General features: G+C 35.6%; 1 protein-coding gene across 34 annotated transcripts in view; it reads left to right on the top strand.

The window, feature by feature from the left end:
- CLASP2 (cytoplasmic linker associated protein 2) overlaps window positions 1–27748 on the top strand; it is a 145761-nt gene that overhangs the window by 91651 nt on the left and 26362 nt on the right. For 7 of the 34 annotated variants that reach the window (XM_054515117.1, XM_036405153.2, XM_054515156.1 and 4 more), the window contains 12 exons: window positions 2871–2894; window positions 5671–5688; window positions 7614–7715; window positions 7852–7878; window positions 10790–10816; window positions 12747–12917; window positions 13830–13937; window positions 17615–17677; window positions 18348–18454; window positions 21801–21824; window positions 22281–22525; window positions 23081–23144. In XM_054515117.1, the coding sequence (XP_054371092.1) occupies window positions 2871–2894; window positions 5671–5688; window positions 7614–7715; window positions 7852–7878; window positions 10790–10816; window positions 12747–12917; window positions 13830–13937; window positions 17615–17677; window positions 18348–18454; window positions 21801–21824; window positions 22281–22525; window positions 23081–23144 (980 nt within the window). The remainder of the gene's footprint in view (window positions 1–2870; window positions 2895–5670; window positions 5689–7613; window positions 7716–7851; window positions 7879–10789; window positions 10817–12746; window positions 12918–13829; window positions 13938–17614; window positions 17678–18347; window positions 18455–21800; window positions 21825–22280; window positions 22526–23080; window positions 23145–27748) is intronic. The other 27 variants (XM_054515127.1, XM_054515139.1, XM_054515162.1 and 24 more) reach the window with 13 other exon arrangements.

The following is a 27748-nucleotide window of genomic DNA, read 5'->3' on the forward strand; positions in this document are numbered from 1 at the left end:
AAATAGAGAAGTGTTTTACACAATAACTTACTACACTGAGTTCATAATTTCTTCCTAAGGGCATTGATGGAACTATGTGTATGCTTTACCTAGCTGACAGTCTCCATTGGTATTTGCTGTTAGACATAGGAAGTGTTACAAGTGGTAACAGTGCAGAAAAGTATTTGATAATTGTAATGGGGGTGGTGTAGATGCTAGAACATCCACTAAGTGGCAGTGGTAAAGGACTATGAACATATTTTTGTTCTAAATTTTTAGCTTATTGGTGCTATAGGGATAACAGTAGGGAAAGAGAGGTTCAGTGTTCACAAAACTGTTTTTTTCTTAGCTTCTGTGCCCCCTAGACCACCAAGGAAAGACATGTTAGTATGGCCACAGGTGATCACAAGAGGCAAAGAAACTGTATAGTTCTGATTTGCATTGTGTTTGGGCAGGTGTTAACATACGTGTAGGCTGTGGTTTGCAAAGGTTTTAGTTGTGCTTTTTAAGATCAGAACTTAAATAAAAAGCTACCTAAAATTAGTTGATTCTTTTTGTCATCAGGGTCCGCTTGAAGTGCTGTGAAACGGCATTGATTTTAGTGTTTATTTAAAGAGTGAGCAATCCTGAACTAAAAGGAATACTTGGTACTTGGAATAGCAGTTTTGGATGTGGGCTCCCTCTGGTGCCCACAGAGGGGGCAGCAGAACCTCCTGGGTCGCAGGTGGACACCGACATGAGGCTGCTTGGTGGAGGGGATACACTGGTGGTTCCTCAGGGAAATGATGGATGCCCCATCCCTGACAGTGTTCAACTCTAGGCTTGGAGCAACCACTCCAGTGCAAGGTGTTCCTGTCCACAGTAAGGGGGCTGGAACTTGGTGGTCTTTAAGGTCCCTTCCAACTCAAACCGCTTTATAATTCTGGAACTATCAGTTCCTCCTCACTTAGTGCCTAAAAGCCTGAAATATGCGTAATGATTATTTTCCAAGATCAGAGTATTGCCTGTGGAGTGTTTTGATGTGCAATAAAACATATTTTGAACCTCAGACAAAGCTGACATTCAAAGTAAAAGTGATGCAGAGCATGATGACAGAGGGAAAAGTCAAATGGAAAACAAAGAGAGAGATCCTGCTCTGTTAATGTCTTCTTTGTGCTGCTCAAATGAAGGGACTATATTGTCTTAAGACTTTCACAGAAAATTATCTCTTGATTGGACTATTGGTTTGCTTTTACAACTTTTAAAACAATATCTGATTCATGCCAGGAATTTTGTAAGCAAGGGTTGAGAAGGGCACAGAGGTTTCCAGTGAAGTAAACAGTGGTGGATTTAGCAGGAAAGTAAAAGAAATAGCTTATTCTCTTTGTAATTTAATGATTGGATGAGTGAGAATTGGGGGAGAGGAATAGTAAGCAATAAATCCAGGTCCTATTTGTTTGAAGGATTTGAGTTGCTGGAAAGCTCTACCTTGCTAGCAAATGCAATAACTTGTGGAGAACAGTGTGATGTCATTTGAAATGGCAAAATAACGTAATACTGGCAAAGTACAGTGAAAGTTAAATCCTAGTGCAGACAGTGAAAGGGCAGTGGTAGTCAAGGAGACCAAGGTTTGTTTGCAGTCACATAAAAGCTGTACTGCTTGACTGATCTTGGCTCAATATCCTGACAGGTTTTTGACTGTGGTAAGGGAATTTGAAGGATACATACCATGTAGACAGTGTGACTGTTGTTTGTTGTGGTTTAGTTTCAAAATATTGTTTACTCTTAGTTTTCAAAAGGTAACCTTTAAATTAATGAGTGCAAATCCAAGCAAGTGCCATGTTTCAGATAATGGGCTAATTTGTAAAGTTCTTTCTTCTGTCCATTTTAAGGGATTTATTTATAGTAGCCCAAATACGGAAAGTTAAATGACAGAACTATCAAGCCAATGCTGACCATGATCTGAAAAGGCCCAGGCAGTGTTACTTTATTTCTGTAATGCTTTCCACTTCCTTTAGGTGTTGCTGTCAATACCAAAATAAATGACATTGTGTCCTAGAGCTTGAATTTATTTTCAGCCTGGCTTGCAGAGAAACATCAACCTTTTGCTTACACAGCTACCAGTTTTAAAGCCTCAGAAGGCTAGAAGCTTATAAGCATAGTAATCCATAGGCGTGTTCACCCATCTCTTCCTTTTTCATTATTAATACAAGAACTCTTGCTTATTTATGATTTATTAAAAGACTATGCTAGAAGCAGGAGGATACTCTCTAGTTATTTTAAATGTTGACTATCTTTGACATCCTTAAGTATTAATGTCCTTGTTGAGGAGGCCTGAGCTGTAATTATACATGTCTTGTGCTAAATATTTTAATTTTGATTGTTACTGTCAGAATATTTATGCCCTACCTTCCAGCTGAACTGGAAAATATTTAATACTTTTAAAACAGAGTGAAACTTTCTCTCATTTGTCCTCTGTCTTAATTGTGCAGTCTTTTCCCGTCCTGTCCCTTATCCCAGGTGGGGCTTCATGCTCAGAAGCAAATTTCATAAGAAATATAAATATGTGGTTCTGTAATGATATAAATATGTACTGATGCTTCAGTAACTGTTTACACCAAGAATGAAACCATTTATAAATGTTTTAGTGTAAGGGTTTTCTCAAATGTGGGAAATACAGAATCAATATCACTGTGCAGGGTACTTGTACTCTATTTTGTAATTTTGTACCTTACACTGGGCAAAACCAACTTTGCTTAAGGTAGCTTATACATGCATTAATTAGATAAACATGTCTGCTGTATTTAATATTAATGTATTTTCCTCAATTAATGTTTTATGACTCTGCTGTGAACACCTTTATTCTAACACACTAAGTTTTCCATGTTTCTTTGCCTGCTTTTTCAACAAAGAGGATACTTCTGACAAGATGGATGGTAAGAAATTATTTAGTCTGTCCTCTAATTCTATTAAATATCTAATAAAGTGTCTTTTATGTAAAAGTATTGATGTTTAATATAATTGTCTGTTCATTAACAAATTACTATGCTGTTTCCATTAACTCCTGTGTAATCTTGATGTCTTATGTGTTATTGCTGTCAATTTTGTGAATGTTTGATCTGTGACATTACCCCTCTTTTTTAAAAGAAGCTCTGTTAATTACAGAGCAGTTTTTTAATGGTTACATGCTGATTTTAACTAGTTAAATACATGCTTTTGAAATTAATCTAATTCCAGCTGATTCCATAGTTTTACATGTGAAGTCAATTTTTTTGACTTAGCAGAACAGCAGTGGGAGAGCAGAACATGCTTTTCCACTTAAGTATGAAATAAAGCAAAAACCAAAAAAGTCTCCTCTGTCAAAATCTAGGCTTCCTACATAGTTTTAAGTGCCTGTAAATTCTGTAGTAAAATGTAATTCTATTAAAGAATCATTTGTGAAGAAGACCTACTTGTTAAAATAGCTTATCAAGTATCCCACCTAAGTTTTAGCACTTGCTTTTTCTTAATTCACTCTGTTACAAACACATAGATGGACTGCAAAACAGTTGAGCATCAAGCTTCTCATAGCAATTGTCTGTTTCAGGTGTGTGCAAATAATGCTTCTCATGTAATAAAGTGACAGCCCCAGCCTGCTGCTTGGTGATTGTAGTTCTAATTTATTGCTTGGGAGGACTTAACAAGCCCTTAATAAGTTTGCTGCTTGCTTAATATTTTGTGTGATGTATTTATTAACTGTGCATGTTTGGAAGAATTAGTAGCTTATTGGAAGCAATTGTATCTCATAGAAATTAAGAGTATGAAAGTAGATCTCTAAAACAGAATCCTGGATAATTTCTAAACAGATGCTTCTTGAAAGAATTGGAGCTGGTTTTGAGCACTGAAGATATCAAGACTAGTTTAATAAAATGAGGAGCATTTTTACAGGAGAGTGGAATCTCTATTGCTTATTTCCACATTACATTTACTTAGGCTACATATAGTAGGCTTTATTTATAGCTGTTTGTTTATAGCTGTTATTTATAGCAAATCATTAGCTTTGGACATTGTCACCAGAAATAAATCTTCTTAGGGCCATGTAGGCTTTTTCTTTTGTTCTGTCCAGAAGTCACAACTAATGATATGTTGCACATTTTAGTTTAAAACAGCAAGGGAAGCGCTTTACAATTGATCAGAGTTAATAGGTTGGGGTTTTGTTCTAGAAGCTATCTCTAGATATGATCTGCAAGATGGAATGAAAACAGCTCAGCTGTCCAGCTGTAGTTGTATGATACAGCTATTGTGATCTAACCATCACCAGGAGTAGCTAATACTTTTTCCTGTGCCCACTAACCTTGTCCACGTATTTTATATCTCTTCTTTTGCTAGCACCTTGTGATATTCCATTATTGATGACTGTAGGTGAACAAACTCCATGAAACTGATTTCATAAAAGTGACTAATACTCTGTTATTTAGCTTTTGGAGCTGCCAGTGAACCTTTAGCCATGCAGACCAGGTGGTAGCACAAGGCTGAGAGGAACGAGAAACAGAACCACCCCTTTTAAGAGCTTTTAGGAATCTCTTAGGCAGTCTTAGTTGTTGCATAGGGTCTGCCTTCCAGGATCCATCTCTCCAAGACTGTTGGATTTGGAGAGGTAGCTCAGGGTTTGAGGGGTTTGGTTTTTTGTTTGGTTTTGAGTTTTTGCAAACTGGCAAATTTTATCTTGGTACTTAGAGGCACTCCTACCTACATATTACTGTAACTGATTTTTGTGAAGAAGAAGCATTGAAATATACACTGAACTAGTTTTTTTAGAGGGAGTTTTTAAAAATAGCTCTGTGAAGATACTGTAACATGAGGAAAGTTTCCCAGCAAATCTGACTGAGTTCAGGCTAGCCAAAGACACACAATGATTTCATCATTGTCATTCTCTTGCAAGGCAAAAATGATAGAGAGTGAAAATAAAGATGGAAGTATCCTTTGATTTTTTTTTTTTAGGAGCATGTCACATTTTTATCATTACTAGTATGCATTTTATTGTGTAATAAGATCTGTTTCAGAGGAACTTGGAGGAAGGACTGCTGATGAGGCAGGGTCCCATCAGTTCCTAGGTACTGATGGAAGAAAGGCTTGTCTGACTCTCACATTATCAAAAATCAAGCCTTGTTAAGCTCAGCATACTTGTCCAAGTGTGATCTGATTTCAGCAAGCTCATATTCCTTCCATGTCTCTGAGCAAGACTTGATCTTGTGCATGTGTATCTTCAGAGTAATCACAGGCTTAATTCAGAGAAATCCTTCTTGCTGGCAGTTCCTGTCAAATTATCACTGTCCAGTGTGGGAAACACTGTCTCTGTGTTTTTCTCTGAGGTTATGTATAACAGTACGTTTCATATTTTCAGAAGAGCTTGCTTTACAGTATTTTTAATGTCTGTTTTGATCTGTATATGTAATTTTTTGACTGATCTCACAGATGTAATTTTCTTCTATTGAACTTTTTGTGGTTTGAAAGGCAGTGATGTGCATTTTGCTCTTGTAAATTGCTCTCAGTGTAGTATGGATATTTTCTTGATTATTTTACTTCAGTTCAGTTATGGAATTGCAACATAAAATCTTTAGCTCTCTTGACTTGATAAAATTTGTCAAGATTCCCAAGATTAATCTCAAAAAGAAATTTCAAAGACATAATATTGTTTGGAATATCATGTATTTTATTATTTTTTCTGTTTAGGAACAGCTTCTGAAGATGGTAAGAAACTATTTCGTTAGACTAGCTAATATTTTCAGCTTCGTATTTTCATTGATACAAATGGAGCTTTAAAAGTAGAACTTGGTGTTTCTCGGGCGTTGTGGAGGTTCATAACAGATATGGGCTTATGGGCTAACAGCTTATGCATCTAATACTTGGTTATTATATACTATTTTTAAAATTATTTTGCTTTTATTTTAATTCTCAATTACTCATCTGCAGTCTTAAATACCATTGCTTAACATTTCTACTGTGAAAATACAGGGGCTTTATAATTTTGCGTTCATTTTTTAAAGCAAATCTTGTCACAGAATATTTCATCAAGTACGTTCATGCTCTGGGAAGCAGGTGCTACTATTACTCATCTCTGTGAGACTTGGAAGCTAATTTTCTATCTGTTATTAGCATTTAAACCTGCCATTAGTGAATTGATGTAGAGACTCCAAATGAGTTAACAGTTCATTTAACTCACAGACACAAACTGGTTTATTTTACATTGATAAAACTGAAACAGGTTCCAGGTGATACTTTAACATAGTATTGAAATAGTGGCACTCTGTATTCCTAGGTTTTGGGCCAAATTCTGAATGCAGTTACATGTCTTGCAGTCTCACAGCTCTCAATTGCCATTGCACGGGGATAACTAGTAGAGTTTGGACTAGTTAATCTAACCGTTCTTGCTAAGCCTATTGTTTTAGTGAATAACCTCCTTTATCCTGATTCTCTTCTTATAGACTCTCATCTGTGACTATTCCCTCTACTTGGATGAATAATATTAACTTGGTTGATGTCCAAATTTTGCTGTGGAAAGCCTAAAGAGGCTAGAATTAAATAACAGTCTATGTACTTAATTCTTTTAGATCAAATATTGACCCAGCATGTCTACGAAATATTTTAATCATGCTGTGTTTAAAAGTGTTGAGCTTGTTGAGCTAGATCTACCCTGTCCAGACTTTTTGGGGTTTGTTCTTGCAGCTTAGAAGAATTATGGTTAGCATGAGTTTGGTTTTGATTTCATTTTGCTGCTGTTTTAAGAGGTTGGCTTGGGAAATGTAGTATACAACACCACTATTTTCTTTTATGAATGATCTTTCAGATAGCTATAATTCAGACAACTGGTATCTTCCTTTCTTCTGTAATTTCTTTGTATATGCTGGATGTTACAAGGAACATGACTAGCAATGCAGTAGGGTTTGACCAAGCCCAAGAGAATTTGCCTTTTGGCATGCTAGGGAAAAGTGAATCTTATTTTATTTGTAGATACTTAGTTTAATTTGTCTCTTGCTTGGCCTTTCTGTCTAGTGGGGAAAGTAGGATTTCTTGATATCATGTTGTCATGAGAAGTACTTGAATGTATTTAGTGTCTGCAAAATGCTCTAGAAGGTTTGGGAAATCCTGTAGAAGTCTGTATGACTGGGGCCAGGAAAACAGTAGAATCTTCAGTAATAAAAAAGCTACTACTTAGATTTCTAAAAAGAGGAGTGAAGTTAGGAAGAAAGCTCATAATCTGTAGTTTTATGACAGCAAAAGTAGAATTAGAAGCTCAAGTAATCATGAGAAGACTGTACCTGATACAGCAATGTTTGCATTGCATTGTATTGAGTAAATGTCCCCTTTTTTATTGTGCTCAACACATATATGTTGGAAGGAAGAACTAGCTAGCCAGTCCAGGGTGTTGAAGGTGTAATGTGCAAATTGTTTGATGAAACATGTAGCATTAGAGGAGCAATATCTTGCTTCCTCAGCTATTCAATTCATCAAGGTGTTCAAATTTCTACTAATTATCCCAAGCAAATTGTCACCAGTTGAGTTACATTGCGCTTCTTTTATATGCAGAAACTTTAGAAAATATTAGTAAATACTACTGATGCTCTGCTTTGTGCATGACTGTGAAAAACTGATTTAATGCCCTTTCTCTTTTGTAGGTCGTATACGATCAAAGCTCTCCACTCCTTCTGTTGGTATTGGAAATTCTAAAACAGATTCCAGAGGACGGAGTAGAACCAAAGTGGTGTCACAATCTCAGCGTATGTATTTTCTGTTTATCAGTTATACTTGATAAAGAGGCCAAATTCTTAAGCATATATTCATTGACCAATGGCTACAGTCAAAGTTAATTTAAAAAAAAAAAGCTACATACTGAGTTGTTGTTCTGTGCCTTAGGTTCATCATCGCCAGACCAAAATGAAGGTATTTTTTTCAGTGTTTTGGGTCAGTGGTATTTGCATGCTTTTCTGATTCATGTTGTTTTTCTCTGGACAAAATACTATGTTAGGTCTTAGTTTGCCAATTAAATTAGATAGTGTAGCTGGAAGTGAAATCTATCTTTAAATTCTGTCTTCAATTATAACTTCTCAACATTCTTTTCCCCCCTTTTCTGACTTCCCCAACATGAAAGGCCATAAACATGGACTAGTAATAGAGAAGAATGGGTAGGCAGAATGGTGTCCTTATTGTTACCTGAGAGACCTAATTTTCCATTTTTAAAATAGTCTTATTTTAGCTAGAAATCCCCATTTTCTTTAGGCTAAGCACTGCTGTAGCTCTTGGGTACAAACTCCTTTTTTTGTATTACAGCTCTTGCCTTTACTTAACTCTTTGAAGGAAAAATACTAACCCCTCACGTTACAATCAGTTACTGAGCTTGTGTTGAGTCAAAGGGTTAAAACAAGCAATTTAATATGTGTCAGCTAATTCACAGTAATTTTCTGTGTGTGTTTAGTAACCACTGCAGATGTAGCCGAGCACTTGGTCATTAATTAAAAAGACCTGATTACCTCACACTCTTGGCTCTGGCTGACCTACAGCAATTCATCCACACATCTGATGTCTCCAACAGACATTTTCTGACTAAGCTCTGTAGCATTTTCAGATTCTTATCTTTGTCTGATTAAGTGAAATGCAACTAAATTAATGAAAAGAAGACAGATGCACAATAAAATTAAAATTAACTTCCCACTTGTATAAATTGACAAATCAGTAAATTTTGCCAGGTTTAAAATTTTCAATAGTTATTTTGCTATCATTAACCATACCCACTTTCTTTACTAAAACCCTTTAATAATTTGTTTAATGACAGAAGCATTTATCTTCATAGCAATGACTGCATCTGTTGTAAATAGAATGATTATACAAGTTAAAAAAGCAGGTAGTAACTGTTTTTCTCCTGTTAGAGTACTTGCCATAATTTAATTTCCCAACAAGTACAGTTGAATCAAACCTGATCTAGTGTATGCAGGTTTTCTGAAATAACACTTTCAAACAATGTGATCAGATAAATGTAGCATACTAAAAATTCAGTGGAGTTACTACTAAAATTCCACTACTACTACTAAAATTCAGTAGAAGAAGTTCCCTTAAGGGCTTTGACAATACTCTAGTCCCAGAAATGTTGGTGAAATGAGAGCCTTCAAATGAGTCGTTGGGACAAAAGTTCTGCAAAACTTGTTTTACAGATTGCAACACTGTACCATAAACAAAGAATATGTGAATAATTTAAGAGGGAAGGAAGGTAAAGTTCCTTCTAATCCCTTTTTCCCTTCTATGAAAAGCTATAAGCAGTGTCTGTAACAATTTTTTCATTAGTATTAGGGAAGTTTGGAATTAAGCTTTTTGAAAATACTTTTGCATTTTGAATGGATTTGGTAAATTTGTTAAAAAGATGTTTGATAAATGTCTGGGGAAGGGGATAAATTTAGGTAGCAATATAATACTTTAGTGATGATCACTGTCATATAACATTAAATAAATGTATATCCAGAGAAGCAGAATTAGGCCTTTCCAGTTTTTCTACTAATAATGACAGGGTTGGTTTATTAAATTCATTTTTACACAATATTAATGTCTAAAGAGATAAATTGAGATAACTAGATCTGACTATATGTGATGATGTGTGAAAATTAAATGCATGAATGCATCTTTACAGCCTTTTATTACTACTTCTGTTCAGAACTGATTGCTTCAAATAGCTCATTATAACCTGTCAGTGGGGGAGAACAAGAATTCTGAGATGTTTTAAGGAAGATAAACAGGGCAAATACAAATGGACAGGCAAAGGAGAATTCTCAGGCACTGTATGCCAGCTATTTGGGTGATGCTTCTTTATGTGACTGAAAATTTTCACAGCATTGTGTGAAGCGTGATGCTTAATGTTTCCATACAGGGGATTGTTTTAGTTCCCCAGCTTATATAATGAGAGAATAGCTGCATACTAGATTTAAGCTTTTTTTTTTTTTTTTAAACCACTCTAGCACAGATGCTTTTGTTAATTTTTGGGTTGCAGCTATCTTTTGTTCAAAAATCATTTTATGAAAGACTTGCAAATTTGAATGCTTTTACAAAAAAAACATTTTTTAGGGTTTTAAAAGCCCTTTATTCTTCTATTTTTAAATTAGCATAAAGTAAATGCCTCATTATTTTATTCTTACCTATGGAAAAAAATGGTTACATTTTTTTCCTCTTCTTTCCAGTTTGGTTGTCGGGTAATTTAACAGGGTCTGCTAAAATTGTGTTACAGCTGACATTCAGAGAATTTCTGAATGGAAACAAATTCTTCCTTTTGTACTCAAGATTACTTTAAAAGAGGAAAACAAAGAATTCTATGCAAGTCTTTTCAGTTATACCATTGTGAATTTGGTTTTTTTGTTTTGGTCATCCACCACACCTGCAGCTCAGTTCCTTTACTGTTGTGTCTCAAAAACAAAGTTTTGATCTCGTGTGTAATTTTTGTTCAGCTGTTGAACTTCTTGAGCCTTTTTGGCAATGTAATATTCTTTTCAAGTAATATCCAGGCTACAGTTTCATGCTTAATTGAAATTTAATTCTTCAGTGTTGAGTTGTTGATTAGAAAGCTGAAGAATTGTAATTTGCTTGTGCAGCTTTGCTTCATCTGCTTTGTACATAGCATCTGAGTTTAATTCTTCAATTGTGGAAGCTACTTAATAGCACTGCTTTAGCATAACCCCCTTGTGGCTTTTTTTCCTCTGTGAAATGACTAAAGCTTTCTTATTTCCATTTGCCATTCATTTTTTAATCTGCTCTGCTCCCTCCCTCTTCATGGATTATAAATCCCTACCCTAATCCTGCCTTTACACTTGTTCAGGATCACAGTCTGCTAACCCCATTGGTGGTAAGAGTCTACAGAATTTGTGTACACATCATTGTTTGATCACCTGTTTGACATACCTCATTTAAGGATCCTATTCAGCAGAAATTCTGGCTGGCTTTTTTCCATATGCTGCGCGTAAATTAATTGGGTGCGATCCTTATGTAGAAAGGAGAGATGGGAAGGGTTTGTCATTTTGGGGTAGTGCCTTGGTAATCTTTCTTTCATTGTTCAGCTCACCTAGATCTGCTGGTAGTGGTAATAGTGACAAGAGTGTGCCAGTGCTGCTGTTTTCAGGCTGTGTAGCTGCATTCAGTTAGTTTACACTGCAGTGGTACACTTTGCAGGTCTGACTATAGAAAGATTAAATAAAGTATTAGAACAAGTGGTTGCATTTCTTCTGGATATTCTGAGAAGAGTAAGTTTTTTTAGATTTCTGACCTATTGAAGAAAATAAGTCTGCACCACAGTGAAACCTTCAACAATATTTTTACTGTTTTAAAGAGTTACAAAACAGGAAGAAGGCATAGTAATATCAGGTCTAAGTTGAAATACCCTGATATGAAGAAACTGTCAAACCCTTAATTTTTGCACTTAACAGCAGTTTTATAGGCTTGTTTATTCTTCTGTTGCTATAGAAGTTATGCTTGTTTTTTTTCAGGCTGCATAATACTTTATTTATCATTTCTGCTGAATAGGCCCATAGTCTGGAAAAAGGATTTTGCTAAATAATCATTTCAAGTTTGAATTCAAACAATGAATCTGAAAGTACATGCATGGTACATTTTTTAGATTTCTCTCTTCCACCCAGCATATGTTTTACTTTGTTTGGGATTTTGGTTTTGTTCCATATAGTCAAGCTTTAGTCAACTTGTATCTTTTTTTCCACATGTCTCATAAGAAGTAACCCATGAAATTCACTTGAAAAGTTGCATGTTGTCTGTAAATCTGATAGCATCACTGTGGTCATACAGTTACCTGATTGTATTTTAAAGATTAATGAAGGGTTCAAATTTGTATGTAATTAATCTTTGATTGAAATTCTGGTTTGCTTTTTATGTGGTCATATTTCTTGAATTGTACAGCTGGAAACAACATATTAATATCAGCTGGTGATATAAATTAGTTACAGCTAGGGAAAAATTCTTTGCTAAAAACTTAGAACTTAAATGTTCTGTAACTGAAATATCAAAATTAAAGATAAGTGACCACCTTTTCTGGTAGTGATACTGTACCTGGAACATCTGTAGTACTTTGTACTATACGGTTTTAATTAACAGAAATTTAAGACACTTAAATATATCCTAGTCAATTTTTTAGCTTGTTTAGAACTAATTGAAGATTTTCTGTAATTTGTGGGGTAACCTCCACAGAAATGTGCATGAGTAATCTGTCTTCTGTCATATTTTATTTAATGTCAGAATAGTCCTTGAAGACACCATGCATTTAAAAGCAAGGGAGAAGATTTCAAATATTAGGAAAATCACATTAATTAACTCTAACACTGGTTGCATTGGAAGAGCTGGGATAGTTATGAAATCCTAGTTCCAAATTTATCCCTTTAGCTTTCTAACAGGTTTGTTTGTTTGCTTTTCTTTTTTAATAGAAAATGTGGTTAGTGAGAGCACATAGCTTAAAAAAAAAGAACACATTCATTTTAGGGACCATGGAACTCTTGACAAAGTCCAGAAATAATAATTGTGGTTTCTCGAGCTCATGTAGAGTGCTAAATACCATGTCAAGTGCTTCCTTGCATCGATAATTTTAACTTCCTTGTATGCAGTACTGTAAGAACTCGGACCAAGGCATTCTATTTCATGTTTTTACCTTGTAAGTTTTTCCTGATCATTTCAGTCTGCCACCACCTTCCTACTAACTTCAGGTATTATTTTCTTTTTAACCATGGTTGTTTGTCCACTGTGGTGTTGCTAATATTTATTCATTCTACCTTCAGCTGGCAGTAGATCTGGGTCTCCTGGAAGAGTTTTGACAACAACCACACTTTCCACTATGAACACAGGAGTTCAGAGAGTGTTGGTGAATCCTGCAGCTGCACAAAAACGGAGCAAAATCCCACGAAGTCAGGGATGCAGTAGAGAAGCTAGTCCTTCTAGGTTGTCAGTAGGTAAGAGTCACCAAATAACTCTTGGTTTCTTTATAGCCATTCTTACTTTAAGTGCTGGATATCTACAGCTGCCGTTTAATTATAGGTGGATGAAAAAAATAGACTACATCCCAGAATGTGGCTGTTTTCTGAGACTAGTTTTCAATACACAAGACAGTTTTAAACTCAAGCTAAAATTTGAGGTTGTTCTTGTCAGAATGTTGTAGTTGTTCTTTTCCTCACCTCCTTTCTTCCTTCTCTTTTTTTCACTTCACACCCAAAATAACCATATCCTTTGAATGAAAGTGTAATATCATTTTGGAAATATGTTCTTTATTACTTCGTGTCTTCCGTGTGTGTGTGTGTGCGCACATGTGTAAATGCTGTGATGCTAAAATGAAGGTTACATGTCTTCAGCCTCAGAATAATCCAATTACTCTTTATTGCAAACAATGTTATTGAAACACATCTGTTGATCTTAATGGTATTGATGCTTCTTCCTTTGTATTGTTGATTTTTATTTTAGCTGCATAATTTTATTTTCCTTCTTTATAAAGCTGTGGAGTTTTCCATTGGTGATACTGTTGATTAACTTCATCTTGAGCACAAATTCTGAATCATTACTCAATGTTGTTCATTTTTTCTCCATCCTTTCCAACGGGTCTTTCAACCATTCTGTGAAGAGTTAGTAAATTTACATTTTAAGCTGTGCAAAAATATAATTTCATTGAGCTGACTACACTTAGACTAACCCAGCACAATCAAGAAAGTCTGTAAAAAAGGTTATGACTTAAAATGCGACATAATCATCAATGTCTTTTCTTAGAAACGCGTCTTTGATCTTACTGCGGAACAGAATTGCATTAAAACTGCAACTTTTCTTATGTCTTCTCCCTTTGTGCCGCTGTTTGCCTGCACCCTGAATCATACTAGCGCGAGGCAGCCGCATTCCTCGGCCTAGTGTGAGTCAGGGCTGCAGCAGGGAGGCCAGCCGTGAAAGTAGCAGGGACACGAGCCCTGTCCGCTCTTTCCCGCCCCTGGGTAAGTACTCGGAGCCTTGTCGTGCATGGCTGTCCCTGCCTCCCCTAACGAATCCGTGCCTCCTGCCTTTAGCTTCTAGCTGGCCACCGGCTTCTCCCTTCCTTTGGCTCTCCCCCACTTACCCCCATGGAGGACTGAGCAGTGTGTGAATGGACTGCACACAGGGAAAATACAGGCTTTGCTAGGCTCAGTTGGAAGTACCAAGTCTAGAAAGGATTGTGATGCGCAGTGTCCAGATGCCCTTTTGAAAAGGTGCTCCTGGTTTTGGATATTTTTTTGAAATTGCATGTTTCTCTTTTCATTGCTTGGGTACTTGAGTGCAGGGTCAGCTGTTGCTCAAAATTTTCTACCTAGTCAATGAATTATTTTAGTGTATAAGGAGAAAATACACTTAATTATGTCCCTTCAGCTGTAGTCAGCAGCTTATTCATCTAACACAAATTGCAAGGTTTTGCAAGATTATCAGTCTGTTTCTGAGATGTCAATGAGGCATAAGGATATTAGTTTATTATTTCCTTAACATGTTGGTTAAGGATTAGGGAAGGTTTTCATCTCCATATATCTTTGGCAAGGTTAATACAAAGTTGATAGTAAATCTTGCTTAAAGTGCTTTTACATATTGGGTTTGTTGATTGCGTTTTTGTTTTGCTTGTTTGGTAATATTAAACTCTGTGCAGTTGAATCTGAAACAGATCACTTTTTGGTGTTACCTTTGTCTGAAATAATCTTCAGTATAGATCCTTCTTATTTGCTTTGTTCAGTGTAGCTTACAGTTAAGGACTTGATAATAGTAGCTTTTAAATATAGTCTGAAAATAGTAAATCTCTGGTTTCTATCTCAAATTGAGGCACCCTACTGTATTCCTAATTAGCACTGGACATATGTTGTGGTCTGTTAGAGGGCTTCCTGTCAGCCATGGTTTTATTGGGAGAGTACAGATTGATTGAGTGAAAGCTGTTTCAGTAACTAATGCTAGTTTGCCCAGATGCTGTTTAATTGGGAAATGATACTAAAAGTAGATGTTTCACAGGATCCATTAGGAAACCTTTTTTTTTTTTCTAAAACACACCTGGGAGATTGTGTTGAAGTACATACGTACCTTCTATTCTTTTAAAAACAAGGATGTTTTCCAGAACTCTTGGTGCTTCTTTTGCAGCATTACAGCTTGATTTGAATTACATGCATGCAAGACCAGATTTACATTTTGTAATTGGTTGGGTGCTTGCTATCCTAAAAGTCTGTATTAGGCAATAGCATGAGATATTTGGCATAGATGCCACTGGAGGCTTTATTCTTATTTATGTAGTTCAGTTTTATAATTTAGATATCAAAACAAGTACTAGTGAAATAAGTGGAATTGTCTGGTAGCACAGAGAATGCGAAGTAATATGTATAGGAATCCAACATTGATTAAAAAAAAAGGAAATTATATTGGGAATGGGAATAAATGAAGATTTCTTTTAGTATGACTTTTTATTTGAATGATTTAAAATGTCATTAATTGTTTTGTTGGTACAAGTGAAAGATGAAATAAGGCAAATTCAGCTCTGTGTATCTAGAGGCAGTTTGCCATGGGAATGAATAGGGGAATCTAACTTCTATTGCCTCTCATTGTCAGCACAGAAATTTTTGCTTACGAACACAAATGAAATAGAATGGATTTTATCCCCCTTTAAGGTCTAAAATTACCTAAATGCTACATAATTGCTTCACTGTATACATTGGTATGAAGTGTTTATGTAATCTCACATCTCAGCATAATGTTATAAACTGGGAGATAAGAGCCATTAAGAAGGAAGCAATTTGTAATTTATATAGAAGTGTCTACTTTTGTTAAATACAGTCAGTATTAAATATCAGACCAGTATAATGTCCATATTTTAGCTAAGAAATCGTTCATTTCATCTTAGTGTGAGTCCATTTAAAGTCTTACTTTGATTCATACTTTAAAAAAATGCAACAGCAAAAGTAAATACTTGACAATTTCTGCAGTTTGAGGGGTACAAAGAATATTCTTGAAAATAAGTTTTGGAATGAGGTACATTTCACCCTATATATAGTGGCTTTTTTCACCGTCTTAAAAACTTGTCCAGCATATTTCAAATGTATGTAGGGACAGGAGTCATTTCAAGTTTCTTGCCTGAAGTTTGAATTTTTAGTTTTCAGTTGAACCTGTAATTTTCAGCATTCATTGATGGAAAGTAAGGGGAAGGTTTATCCTATTAATGCTTGTATTTAAAGAGCTGTCAGCTGTGATGTCTGTTGTGACATCCTCAGTCCTGTCTCCTTTTCCATGCTGAGATGCACTTTCTGAAGAACCAAGCATTCCATGAAGCATTAATTCAAACTAAAATGCCCTAGCCAAACATCTTCATGTAGGATTAGTTAGAAATAAAGTACATCACTGTACCTTATCTAAGGAGTGGAGAACTTAATGTGGAAAGACACAGTGTTGTTTCTGGGATCTTTACAGGGCTTAGGATCATTGTGGAAGTGCACTCAGGTTAAAAGGTCCTCCCCAAAATGTTGTTTGATCCATGGTTCACCTGTACATGATGCAAATCAGATTCTTGAATGGTCTTTGCTAATCAGAGAAAAGGATGATTAATTTGATTTGCCTGTTTGTGCTACTTTATATATCCAGAAAGAGTAAGATATGTGCTTTTACAGTTATTTATTAAATTGTAAGATTTTATCTAGGAGTTTTGCCTCTGTGGGTGGACAGTCGGGTTCAAGTTTAAATTGTCATTTATGTGGCAATAAAATTCTAACTTAAGTGAACTGAAGAAAGAAGTTGAATTGTATAAAAACACATTTAATTTAAAAATTGCTTTTTTTAAGAAAGAAAACACTAGCAATGGTGAGTCAGCTTCTTGTGAATTACTAAAAAAGCAGTTTTATACAAGTGCCATAAGGAGTGGGGTACTCAGTTTTATTCAGAAATCCTTAAGGATCTCCAGTTTCCAGTTGCCATAACTTTAAAGAATCTTAATGAACTGTAGTTACTAACATGTGTTTCAGCTTCACATTTTATTCATTTAAATAAAATAGTAAGTACATGAATTATTAATTGTATTGGTTGGCTTATGTTAAACTTTTAATTATAATTGGGTATTTTTAACTTCATTTTCATAGTGGTGAGTTTTTACTGAGGTTGAGTTGTCTGCAACATAGGCAAGAATTCAAGTGTGTACAAATTGTCAGCTGCCAGCACAGCAGGTTCGTGCAGGAGGCACTTTTTGCAGATATTGTTTGATATGTGAGCTCTGGCTCTGACTGGAGCACACATAATTTAGTTAAGTCCACAGTGCAAGACCAGTGTCAGTGGACTGATACCTTTTTAGCTGTTTCTGATGATTCTGTTTTTGTGTGAGTGTGTGCATGTGTGTCTGTGCACCTTTTCTTCTTTGAACTTAAACGTACTTGCTTTTACCCTGCTCTTAATCTTGTAAATTAAAAAAAAATTATGCATGAAATGTCCAGTGTACATAAACCTATATAATCATATTTGGTATAATCAAAGAACTACTCTGAAGATTTTTGCTTCTGTTTAATATTCAGTTTCTTGTGCTTAAGCTGAATCTTTTTGATAAATACTCTCTTGTTCGCCTGAGCAGCTATTGCAGCACTTTGATTCCATGGTCATAGATAGGGTTTATTTAATCCTGTTATTGCAGCTTCCAGACATCACTCCAGATCCACTGGTGCCCTCTACGCTCCTGATGCTTATGGGGCCACAGGTGAAGGATGAGTACCCTTTGCTGTCATCTGTGCAGTCATCCTGGATTTTTTTTTTCCCACCCACTTGGTTATTCTCATAGTTCAGTTTTAGAAAGCATTATTTATATTAATTTGAGTTTTGTGGTTTTAATAATCCAGATAGATGTGTTTATGTTGCTAGATGTTGTCTCCACCCTCATTGTCCAACGTTAATCCTTTTTTTCCTTAACAACATTTTTTTACTTGCAGAAAAACTTTTTTTAGTTTTTTATTTTTTTAGTATTTGTAGAGCATTCTTGATGCATGTAGTTTTCTAATCAACAGTCTCAATAGCCTTCCTATTGTATTTGCTTTCTTTCTAAATGAAAACAAAAACCCAAAATGAAGAAGACATTAATTTTTGAAAAAGCAAAACTTCTTTCAAATAAAACCATTGTTTTGTAGGGATTTTTCCATGTGACATTGGAACAGAATGTTTTTAGGTGACTGGCTTTTTACTTGAATTCTTATTTTGTCTGTACCACTAAAGACTTCAGAATGGAAATGGTTATTTTATGCACTACATAACATACTAAAAATGCTAAGCAAATGCTTTTCTTCTACTTGGGTTTTTATAAGTGAATGTGATATTTACATCCCAGCATTCTATTCTGATGGAATTCTTTGTATTTCTTTTTGTTGTTGTAACAGGTACTGGCTTTGGAATTAGTCAGTCGAGTAGATTATCATCATCAGTCAGTGCTATGCGAGTCCTGAACACAGGTTCTGATGTGGAAGAGGCAGTAGCAGATGCTTTGGTAAGAATCACACACTTACCTTGTGTAGGTTACAGGCTCTTCAAGTGTTTGGTTCCTGTACATTAGCATACAAAAGAACTTGTAAATTACTGTTTTATTGGCTTCTCGGGGGTGAAAAAAAAAAAGAGAAACTGAGTTGGTGGAGCTGCAAGTATTGGAATTTTCATTCCCTACAGGAAAAAAAAAAGTTTTAACTTTTGAGAAGCATGCTTTTTTTCATGGCAGATAGGAAACTGTGTTGGAGTGGCCTAAGGAGCCACTTGAGCAGGCAGAAGTAACCAGCAGTTTCTCACAACAGCCAGAAAAACTTCAGGATAGGTTGAAGGCTTATTAGAGCTGGGAATGATGACAGCTAAAGCCCTCTGCTTACCAGAAGCCTGGGTGCCATTTAAAGTTTTTCTCTCTGACAGCAGGTGAAATTGGATGCTGAAGAGAGAAAATGATGGCTGGGCAGCCAAGCCCCACACAGCCACTCTCTCTCTCCCTCACTACTGGTGCCAGAGGGTAAAAGGAGGGTAAAAGCCAGAAATCAGGAGGGTAAAAGCCAGAAAACTTGTGGCTTGAGATAAAAACACTTTAATATGGAAAGCAGAAGCCATGCACCCAGGCAGGGCCAAACAAGAAATTGTTTCAGCGCTTCCTATGAGCAGGCAGGTGTTCAGCCATCTCCAGCAGAGCAGGGCCCCACCACATGTAGCAATGACTTGGAAAGACAAACACCATCACTCCAAACATCACCCTCTTCCTCCTTCTTCCCCCCACTTTATATACTGAGCATGATGTCACATGGTCTGGAATGTCCCTCTGGTCAGTTTGGGTCACCTGTCCTGGCTGTGTCTCCTCCCACTCTCCCATTCCCACCCCCAGCTTCCTGGCCAGCGTGGCAGTAGGAAAAGCAGAAAAGGTCTCGGCTCCATGTGAGCCCTGCTCAGCAATGAGGAAACCTCTCTGTATTATCCAACATGTGTTCAGCACAAATCCAGAACACAGCCCCACACCAGCCACTGTCAGGAAAATTAGCTCAGCCAAAACCAGCACAGCACGTAGCACCTCATAAGTTTAGTTTTTGTTTTCCTTTGTTTTCAAAATGTTACACTAAGTTAAAACTAGTTATTCTCTTTCTTAAGCTGTATTGTTCTTTAAAAAGGTGGCTGTGGCTCCTCTGCCTTCCTGCCCCTGTAAGCCAAACTGAACACTATGATGTATTTTGCTGTTGTGATACTTACATCAGCAAGCTGAAATCCTCAGTTAAAGTCCTGATGCTATGAATCAGATACATTTTTATCAATTATTGTATGCTATTTGCATCTCATTAAATACTTGTAAGTATCTGTTTTCTAGTTACCAGAATGCTTTAAAGGAATGGTTACTTCTCTGGTTTGAGAAAAACTGTTATTTTAAAAGTTAGTAAAAAACTACAAATTAGACTCTAAATTACAGTCAGATATAACTCAATAGAGAGGAACAAAATTTCAAATTCTGAAGAACACTGTCATATTCTTAGTATGACTATTTATTGATTTCTTAGTTAATACTTCTTTCTTGACATATTAGTTTAAAATTTGTGTACCTTCACTGGCATACAGATCAGAATATCTGTGAAATCTTGCATAAGAAGTCATGGTGAAGTTGAGTGCATTTTCCCCTTTCTGTTATTACGAACTTGCTAAAAGTTTTCAGCATTAATGCTGGTTTGTAAACTGGAATTCAGTCTGGATTTTGGAATAGGGAACAATAGAAAAACAATCTATGGAACATGGAAATTTTCTGGCTATAACTGGAAAGCATGTGCTATTGTACTTTCCACACAAGTGCATCACAAAGAGTATCTTCAGTACTTTTAGCAGCCTCCTAGTTTTCAAATTTGCTGGGCAAATTATCTAGTAAGTATAGAACTTGAGGAGAAAATCATGTTTCCAATGACTGCTTTTGAGGCTTTAATATGTCCTGCTTTGTTGAAGCAATAAAGCTTCTTCAGAGAAATGATGCTGCTAGAAATGTTAGAAGAAAATGAGTTAGTATATTGTAACTAGAGTGTGACATTACAAAGAAGGATCAAGAGGAGCATAATTTTATTATTGTAGCACTTGCATGCCTGGTTCCTTGCCATGTTCTAAATGGTACAGGTTGTCCTGTACAAATGGCTCCATGTAAATGGAAATCTGGTAATAAACACTCTTATTGTTTTACCATAGACTGAAGATTCACACTCATAGTGGTATTTTTAAAAGGTAGAATGTAGAGTCCTGTCATATGTAATATAAATTCAAAAATATTCCAGGTTGTGTTACTCTTTTTTGTTTTATGAAAAATACTTGGCCAGTTTTAGTGGTGGTGAAGCCAAAGAGGTGTCAGTCTTCTGCCTAAGATCTCTTTTGAATATTGCTATATAAAATGCAGCAATAATGGAAATCGTTCCATATTTTTTTCTTTTACTTTAGTACCATCCTTGGCATTTCAGATTCATGTACTGAAAAGTTTTTTTATTTTTGCCTTATGGTGTCTCTTTACCAAAACACTTAACATCTCTGTGATTTTTCCCTTCAGTTATTCTCTTGCACATGTATGTATGCTCATTCTGTTGACAATAAGCCTGCTTCTTACCTGCTGTATTGATTAGTTTGTGATTAGTATTGTGATATCCTTTAAGATATTCCATGGTTAAAAATGAGAGCCTTGTGCAAATGGCAGTGGTAATTAAGGGGAAAATGATCACTTATACTACTGCTTCTTTGAGTATGTAATGAAACTGAGTTTTTAAATGCTGACTTCAGCTCCAGAGTTTGAATGGCAAGAGCTGTTTTGCAGAGGTGTGTGGGTTTTTTTTCATTTTAGGATAAATAGCTTTTCTTTCCCCCTTCTGATCTTTGGTATGTTGTGTTTTGTTTTGTTGGCTTGTTTTTTGTTTTAGGAAATTTGGAATTTTGCATTATGTAATCTTTTTTTTTTGTAGAACATTACTCTTATTATTGCAATGACAAAATTTAGATACTGAATAGTTCAAATCAAGGTTTGGTCCTTAACTTAAAGTTGATTGTAAAGTAAAAATTGACTGCATGTGTTAAGTTAATGTGTTCATGCTCAAATATCACCACATAAGACTCAAAGATTTTGACAGAGAAGTCTTTGTGACCAACCTGCCCATGATATGTAATATTTTACTGGAAATGGAAACTTAGCAGACTACATCTTGACAATGTGCTAATCAGACAGAGAGAGCTAAGAACAAAATTTACAGTAAGACTATATATTGTCCAGTGGCAGGAAGTTTATTACTCACAGTGCTGCTATGCCTTACCTTCCTGTTCTCAATTTCTGTTTCTTTTCAATAATTTACTGCTAACAGCTCTTAGGAGACATACGGACTAAGGTATAGAAACTATTTTTCTTCTTTAATAGTTTAATATTTTGATATTAACATGTTTGATACAAAATTAGCTAAAATGTCAAAATTTGTGTAGACCTCTGATTCTTAAATTCTGTAATGTATATAAAGCTATGAAGTGAAAGAACTAACTTGCAACAGTCTTTTGTCACCCCATTATGCAATTTTATGGGTTCTTGAAAAAGAACTAAAGTTAAATATTTCCTCAAACGTATGTCTTCTCTGCGTTTGCTTTGGGTTTATGTTTGGAATATTATGTAAGCCATATTCAAAATATTTTCATTAACTTGGTTTGACCTGCTGAATGGTTGGAGCCATTTGTCACTGCAGGGAGTAGGGGTTACACCAGTTATTCAAACTGTTGGTCTTATGACCCACTCTGGGTATGTTGTATTATCCCTTTGAGAATCAGTGCTGATCTGGGCTGTCTCTGTACAATAGAAGAAGCCCGTGCGAAGAAGATACGAATCGTACGGGATGTACTCAGATGATGATGCCAACAGTGATGCATCAAGTGCCTGTTCAGAAAGGTCCTACAGCTCCAGGAACGGGAGCATCCCAACCTACATGAGGCAGACAGAAGATGTGGCTGAGGTCCTGAACCGCTGTGCCAGCACCAACTGGTCAGAGAGGAAAGAAGGCCTTCTAGGCCTGCAGAACTTACTAAAGAACCAGAGAACTCTAAGGTAGGACGGCATCTCAATAGAGAAACATATTGTTTCAGTGTTGGTGGGAGGCAGGGGGGAGGGAAGGCAGGGTGTGTCTTTGAGAGTAAGATAGGAGAAGGAACAAGGAAGCTTTTCTCACTTCTGGCTACTAGTGCATGTTTATATACTAGTGGATGTGGGGAATTCCAAATAGAGAATTATTACCATACAGAGGGTTCATAAGATGCTTCCATCTACTATCAGTAGAAGGCCTTTTTTTATTATTACCATAATTTTGGGGATACTTATTCAGAAGAAACAGTTTACTACTCACTACTAAGAACACCTTTTTCAGTATCTGCGCTGTTACAAAAATATGGTATAATACATGAGACAGTTTAAGATACATTTGAAGAGGTTTGAAGTCTCATTTTAGATGAAATTTATTACATTTTTATCCATGTCTCAAATAAAACCTAATTTACTAGATTACTTGATTCAAGATTTACTAGTGATTTCACTGATTGCTATGCATTAGTGTTCTAGCAGAAAATAGCAGGGGAGTTGACTAATGTATTGTTGTCATTTTGACAGTCGTGTTGAGTTGAAAAGATTGTGTGAGATCTTCACAAGAATGTTTGCTGATCCTCACAGTAAGGTATGTGTAGGTTTTTCTTATTTTCAATAAATTTCTGAAAACATAAATTAAAAGAAAGGCAGTTATGGTAAATTATGTCAGTGATATTTGCATATGTAAAATTTCCCAAGCAAAAGTAGTTAATGGTATCAGATTTCAATTAACTTAATTTGGAGTTTTGAACAAGATAATTTTCCACCCTTTTTCTGCAGGATCATGGAAATAAAGCGAAGGTCAATGTCATATAAAATGCATTAAAGTAGTTCAGGAGTTTGCGCTGAAAATCTGTGTTTTTAAGAAGTTGTTGTTTACAGAGGCCACTTCAACACAAGTATAGATTTTCTCTCAATGAGAAGAAAAGGCTCAGCAGTAATTTAAGTTACTAATTAAATTGTCTGACTAAATCATACATAATCAGATAAACTATGCCAAATGTGTACTTACTTATTTTCTAGGACATTATGTATTGTCATAGCTTATGACATCTTCCATGAATTTCATAGATAGGACTGGGAGTTGAGACTGGTGAATAATTTTTACATAATTTTTTAAATATTCCATAAGGAGACTATACTTATATATAAAAGAAAATGTGATGGTTTATTCACTTTTACTTAGGTAATGACTCAATATGGATGATATAACAAGGAAAACAATGCTTCTGTTTCCTAAGACAATTAAAATCTTTCTGAGTTACTTTGCATGATAGTAATTTTACAGTTTTTGTGGGAAGTGGGTTACTAGTACAGCTTGATTAAACATCGCAGTTTTTCACAGCAGAAGGAATGCAGGTAAGGAAAGAGCCTAATAAATGTAATGATGTAAAAAAATACCTAACTTTATATTTTATTTAATTATAGGCTTGTTTGGAAGAAGTGGTGTCTTTTATGTTGAGTATAACATGTCCCACTTTGTGTCACTATTTCAGAATTGATAAAATTGTGAATTCATAATAGGGTATTATTTCAGGAGTATTGACTTTTCCCAGAAGAATCCTGAAAAACTACTTTGATTATGCAATGCATTTTACATGTTTTTAAAAATATGTAAAATTCTATGTAAAATATGTAAAAATATGTAAAATTCTATTGCTGCAATGGAAAATTAAATTCAGAGTGATAAGAGGTCTTGACAGGTTAACTTTAGTGTTCATCTGCCCTCTTTATTTTTCCTGTTGGAAAAAGTGGCAGCTGCTATCTCTGGCACCATGTACTTTGGAAATAACTTGCACTGCCGACAGCAATGTGGCATTAAAGTTGATCACATACTGCAGAAATCCAGAAGAAAAGACTAAACTAAGCAGTTAAAAAGAAAAAAACATTACATAAAAAGTCAAAGCAGAGGAAAGAATATTAAATATTGAAATATTGCTGGAATATTTTTTTTAAATGAAGTAATTACCAAATTGTTAATAGTAGCTTGGTTTAATTGTGCTTGTTCTGTGATAATTAGTATTACAGTAATGTATATGTCAGAGCTAGAAGAACATTTTACCTTTTAAATAAGCCGTTAAAAATGTTATGTTGACTTGTTCTAGTTGATTGTTCTGTTTACTGGCCACTGTGATACGAAAAAACGTAGTTTCAAGAAAATTTGGCCTGTGTTGTAACCTGTGGTACAGCTGTTCCAGTCCCTGAACTTGCCTGCTTTTTGGTGTTGCAAAACTATTAATATGCTATCAGACATAAGTATTAAGACTATCTTTAAGTATTAAGAGTTCATGAGCTGTGATTTTTTTTTTTAATCACACACATACGCCTACATAAATCTCATCTTAGACTCTACTCAAGTGTCTGTAGCAATTATGCTGTCACCACTTTTGTGGGATTTTATAAGGTTTACTTTTAACATGATACCTGGATGGAGGGAATTGCATAGAATAAGAGAGTAATAATATTTGGAGGAGAAAATAGGAGAATGACTTAAAGGACATGCCAAGTGCTTATTTTAAAATTAAATTGGGTATCCCAATAAAATTACTTAAATTTGTCATAAAAGTTTTGAAGTACCTTTTTTGTTTTATTTTGGTTTATATTCCATACAGGAACTTCGTATTGATGGCCACTAATTTGTGTGTTTTTATCTTTTTCCCTTTTTTGTTGTTTGTTTTGTTCTGTTCTGTTTTTGTTTCGTTTTGCATGCTGTCCCCTGTGTTGGAACTCTCTTTAGAGAGTAAGTTGGTTCAGTATTTGTTGGAAGCCTAACCTTACTTTGCATGAATGTGCAATTAACCCCTTTTCTCTACTTTTCTTCCCCAAAGAGTTCATGCAGTGTCAAGCCTTTTGCAATCATAAAATGCTATAAACAATTAGTAAAATGTGTGGTAAAGTTTCGAGATGTGCTTTATCTACTAATTAACTGACGTTGTTTGGTTATGCATTCCTGCTTTGTATTGTGGTGGTTGGCACATCTGAAATAATTCACTTTAGAGGTAGATCACTTATAATTATTTTCATATCTGTTTATTTTTTCCCACTGTCAAATTATTATGAACTTCAACTTTAGATGGTTGATTTCAGTATTTTAGTTTGCATCATAAAAACAGTAACTGCAATTTTTGCAGTATCCACATACATTCTTCAACATATAGGTACTTGAGTTCCATTTTCCATTCCAAATTCATCCTTTACCTTAAATGCTCTTTCAGCCTTCTTAAATTCTTCTTGCTGAGACAAAATGATATGTTGAGTATTTTTTTTAAATGCAACAAAATTACTTGACTTATTTTTGTCTAAACGTTCTCTGTGGTAAATCTAAAATGAAACAAACCTTTAAAACAAAGCTGAGTCCTCAATTATGTGTATTTTTAACAGCTAAAACATCAGCACAGGATCTTCAGAGTACTTTAGCCTTAATGAATCATAATTCACTTTACAGTGATTTCAGTTTAAGCCACTTTTACATATTTGAAGTGTCATAAGAAGTCCATATTACTCCATCAAGTCAGAGCTTGTAACCAGTTTGTTTGGCTGCCATGTTTTAATGGAAAAGCCATGTGTGTCAGTGTCTGCAAACTCAAAGAAACAGGTACAGGTTTAAATTCTGTTGAGCTGTGTAGTTCGATTTGAAGGATTTTGTAAGACACCCCACACACACACACAGTGTAATCTTTATAGCACCAGAATTTGTTTGCCTAAGTGTATTTTCCCCTTACTTTAGGGCTGTGAAAGCCAAAGACTCCATATTACAAAACAGAAAGTACATATTGGTTTGGTTTTGCCTCTATCTTATTACTGTGGCTACTGCTTGTAGCCACAAAATTCTGTATAGTTTCAGTTTAGCCTGAGACAGAAGATGTTTCCAGTCTTGCACATAGAAGTCTTGTCCAACTACTGGCAAGGGTAATTTTGAAATCTCAGACTTGAACATACATCTACACAGCACAGAAGTTGGCAGGTTTGGTTTTTTTTTTCCACAATTTTTAACGTAATTTGTCCCAAAACCAAAGTTAAATAAAGTAGCTATTCCTGATGGGCTTTATATTGAGTAGGAATTTGTGTTGTTTTCTTTCTAACACAGATTTTCAGTATTTAAGATATCTGCTAAAAATTTTTCCCAAGTCTCCAGTAGATCCTGAAAGAGTCATAAAATACCTGGTTAAAAGGGAACCTCAAGCATGGTCTGGTCCAACCTTTCTTGATAAAATGAATCTGAATCTGTTTTTTGTTTCTAGAGTAAATTTGGAGGCACTACTCTAAGAGATACTTGTTTGGAATTTTTTCCACTTTATGGTATGAGTTTGCTTCCCCTGACTTGATGATCATCATGAAAAACAATCAAATTTCCTCAGCAAAGAAGGTGTGCAGCAGCCTATGCCAGCTCCTCCTTACTTGCATCGGTGCTGTGGAATAAAGACTGCTTCCATGACCTAGTGTGTGCAGCTGTGTGAGGTGTGATCACAATTTGGGGTTTTCCACTCTCACAGAAGCAGCAGCAGAATTTGGCCTAATGACAAGGCAGGTCAGCTGCGGGAACATGTGGGTTCTAGCCCTTGCTCTGCACCAGCTCTTCTAGCCTTGCACACATGCCATAAACATTCAGGAGGCAATATCTGCCCAACCCTGTTTGCACCACAGCAATGCTGCTGTACCCAACTCTGTGCTGGAGTGTGTATTGTGAAGGAACCTTTTTCAGCTCAAACACCCATTTTTCTTGTCAGAGAAACAAGAGACCCATGGGCCACACAAGTATAGAGTGTATACATCCTGATTTCACTCTTAGGTCTGGAAAAAACTTAAAACAAGTCAGATATATTAAAAGAGCTCTTTAAACAAAGTTACCTATTTGTCACACCCTCCCTTCCCTCCAAAAAAAGCCCTTCTTCCTGATGTGAGTCCAATTAAAAATACATGGTTTTGGTTCTTTTGGTTTTGTTGTTTTGGTTGTTTTTTTTTTACCTAATGCAGTCTTTTCAACATTATTTGCTGAAAAGAAGACAATGGATATTATGTTTTCAAAAAAATAAAACTATTTCTGTGTTTTAAACACCTGCCAATCTGAAATCTATTGTGGTTTTTTTCCCTACTGTGGTGAATAATTTTGTGTTGGGATACCTGCAATAGTAGAAGAAGCTTTTTCTCTTTTACAAGTATTTTCTTAAAGGAATTGGCCAGCTGTCATCATTT

Source organism: Molothrus ater, chromosome 1 (assembly GCF_012460135.2).
Source record: "Molothrus ater isolate BHLD 08-10-18 breed brown headed cowbird chromosome 1, BPBGC_Mater_1.1, whole genome shotgun sequence".
In the NCBI taxonomy this organism is placed as follows: domain Eukaryota; kingdom Metazoa; phylum Chordata; class Aves; order Passeriformes; family Icteridae; genus Molothrus; species Molothrus ater.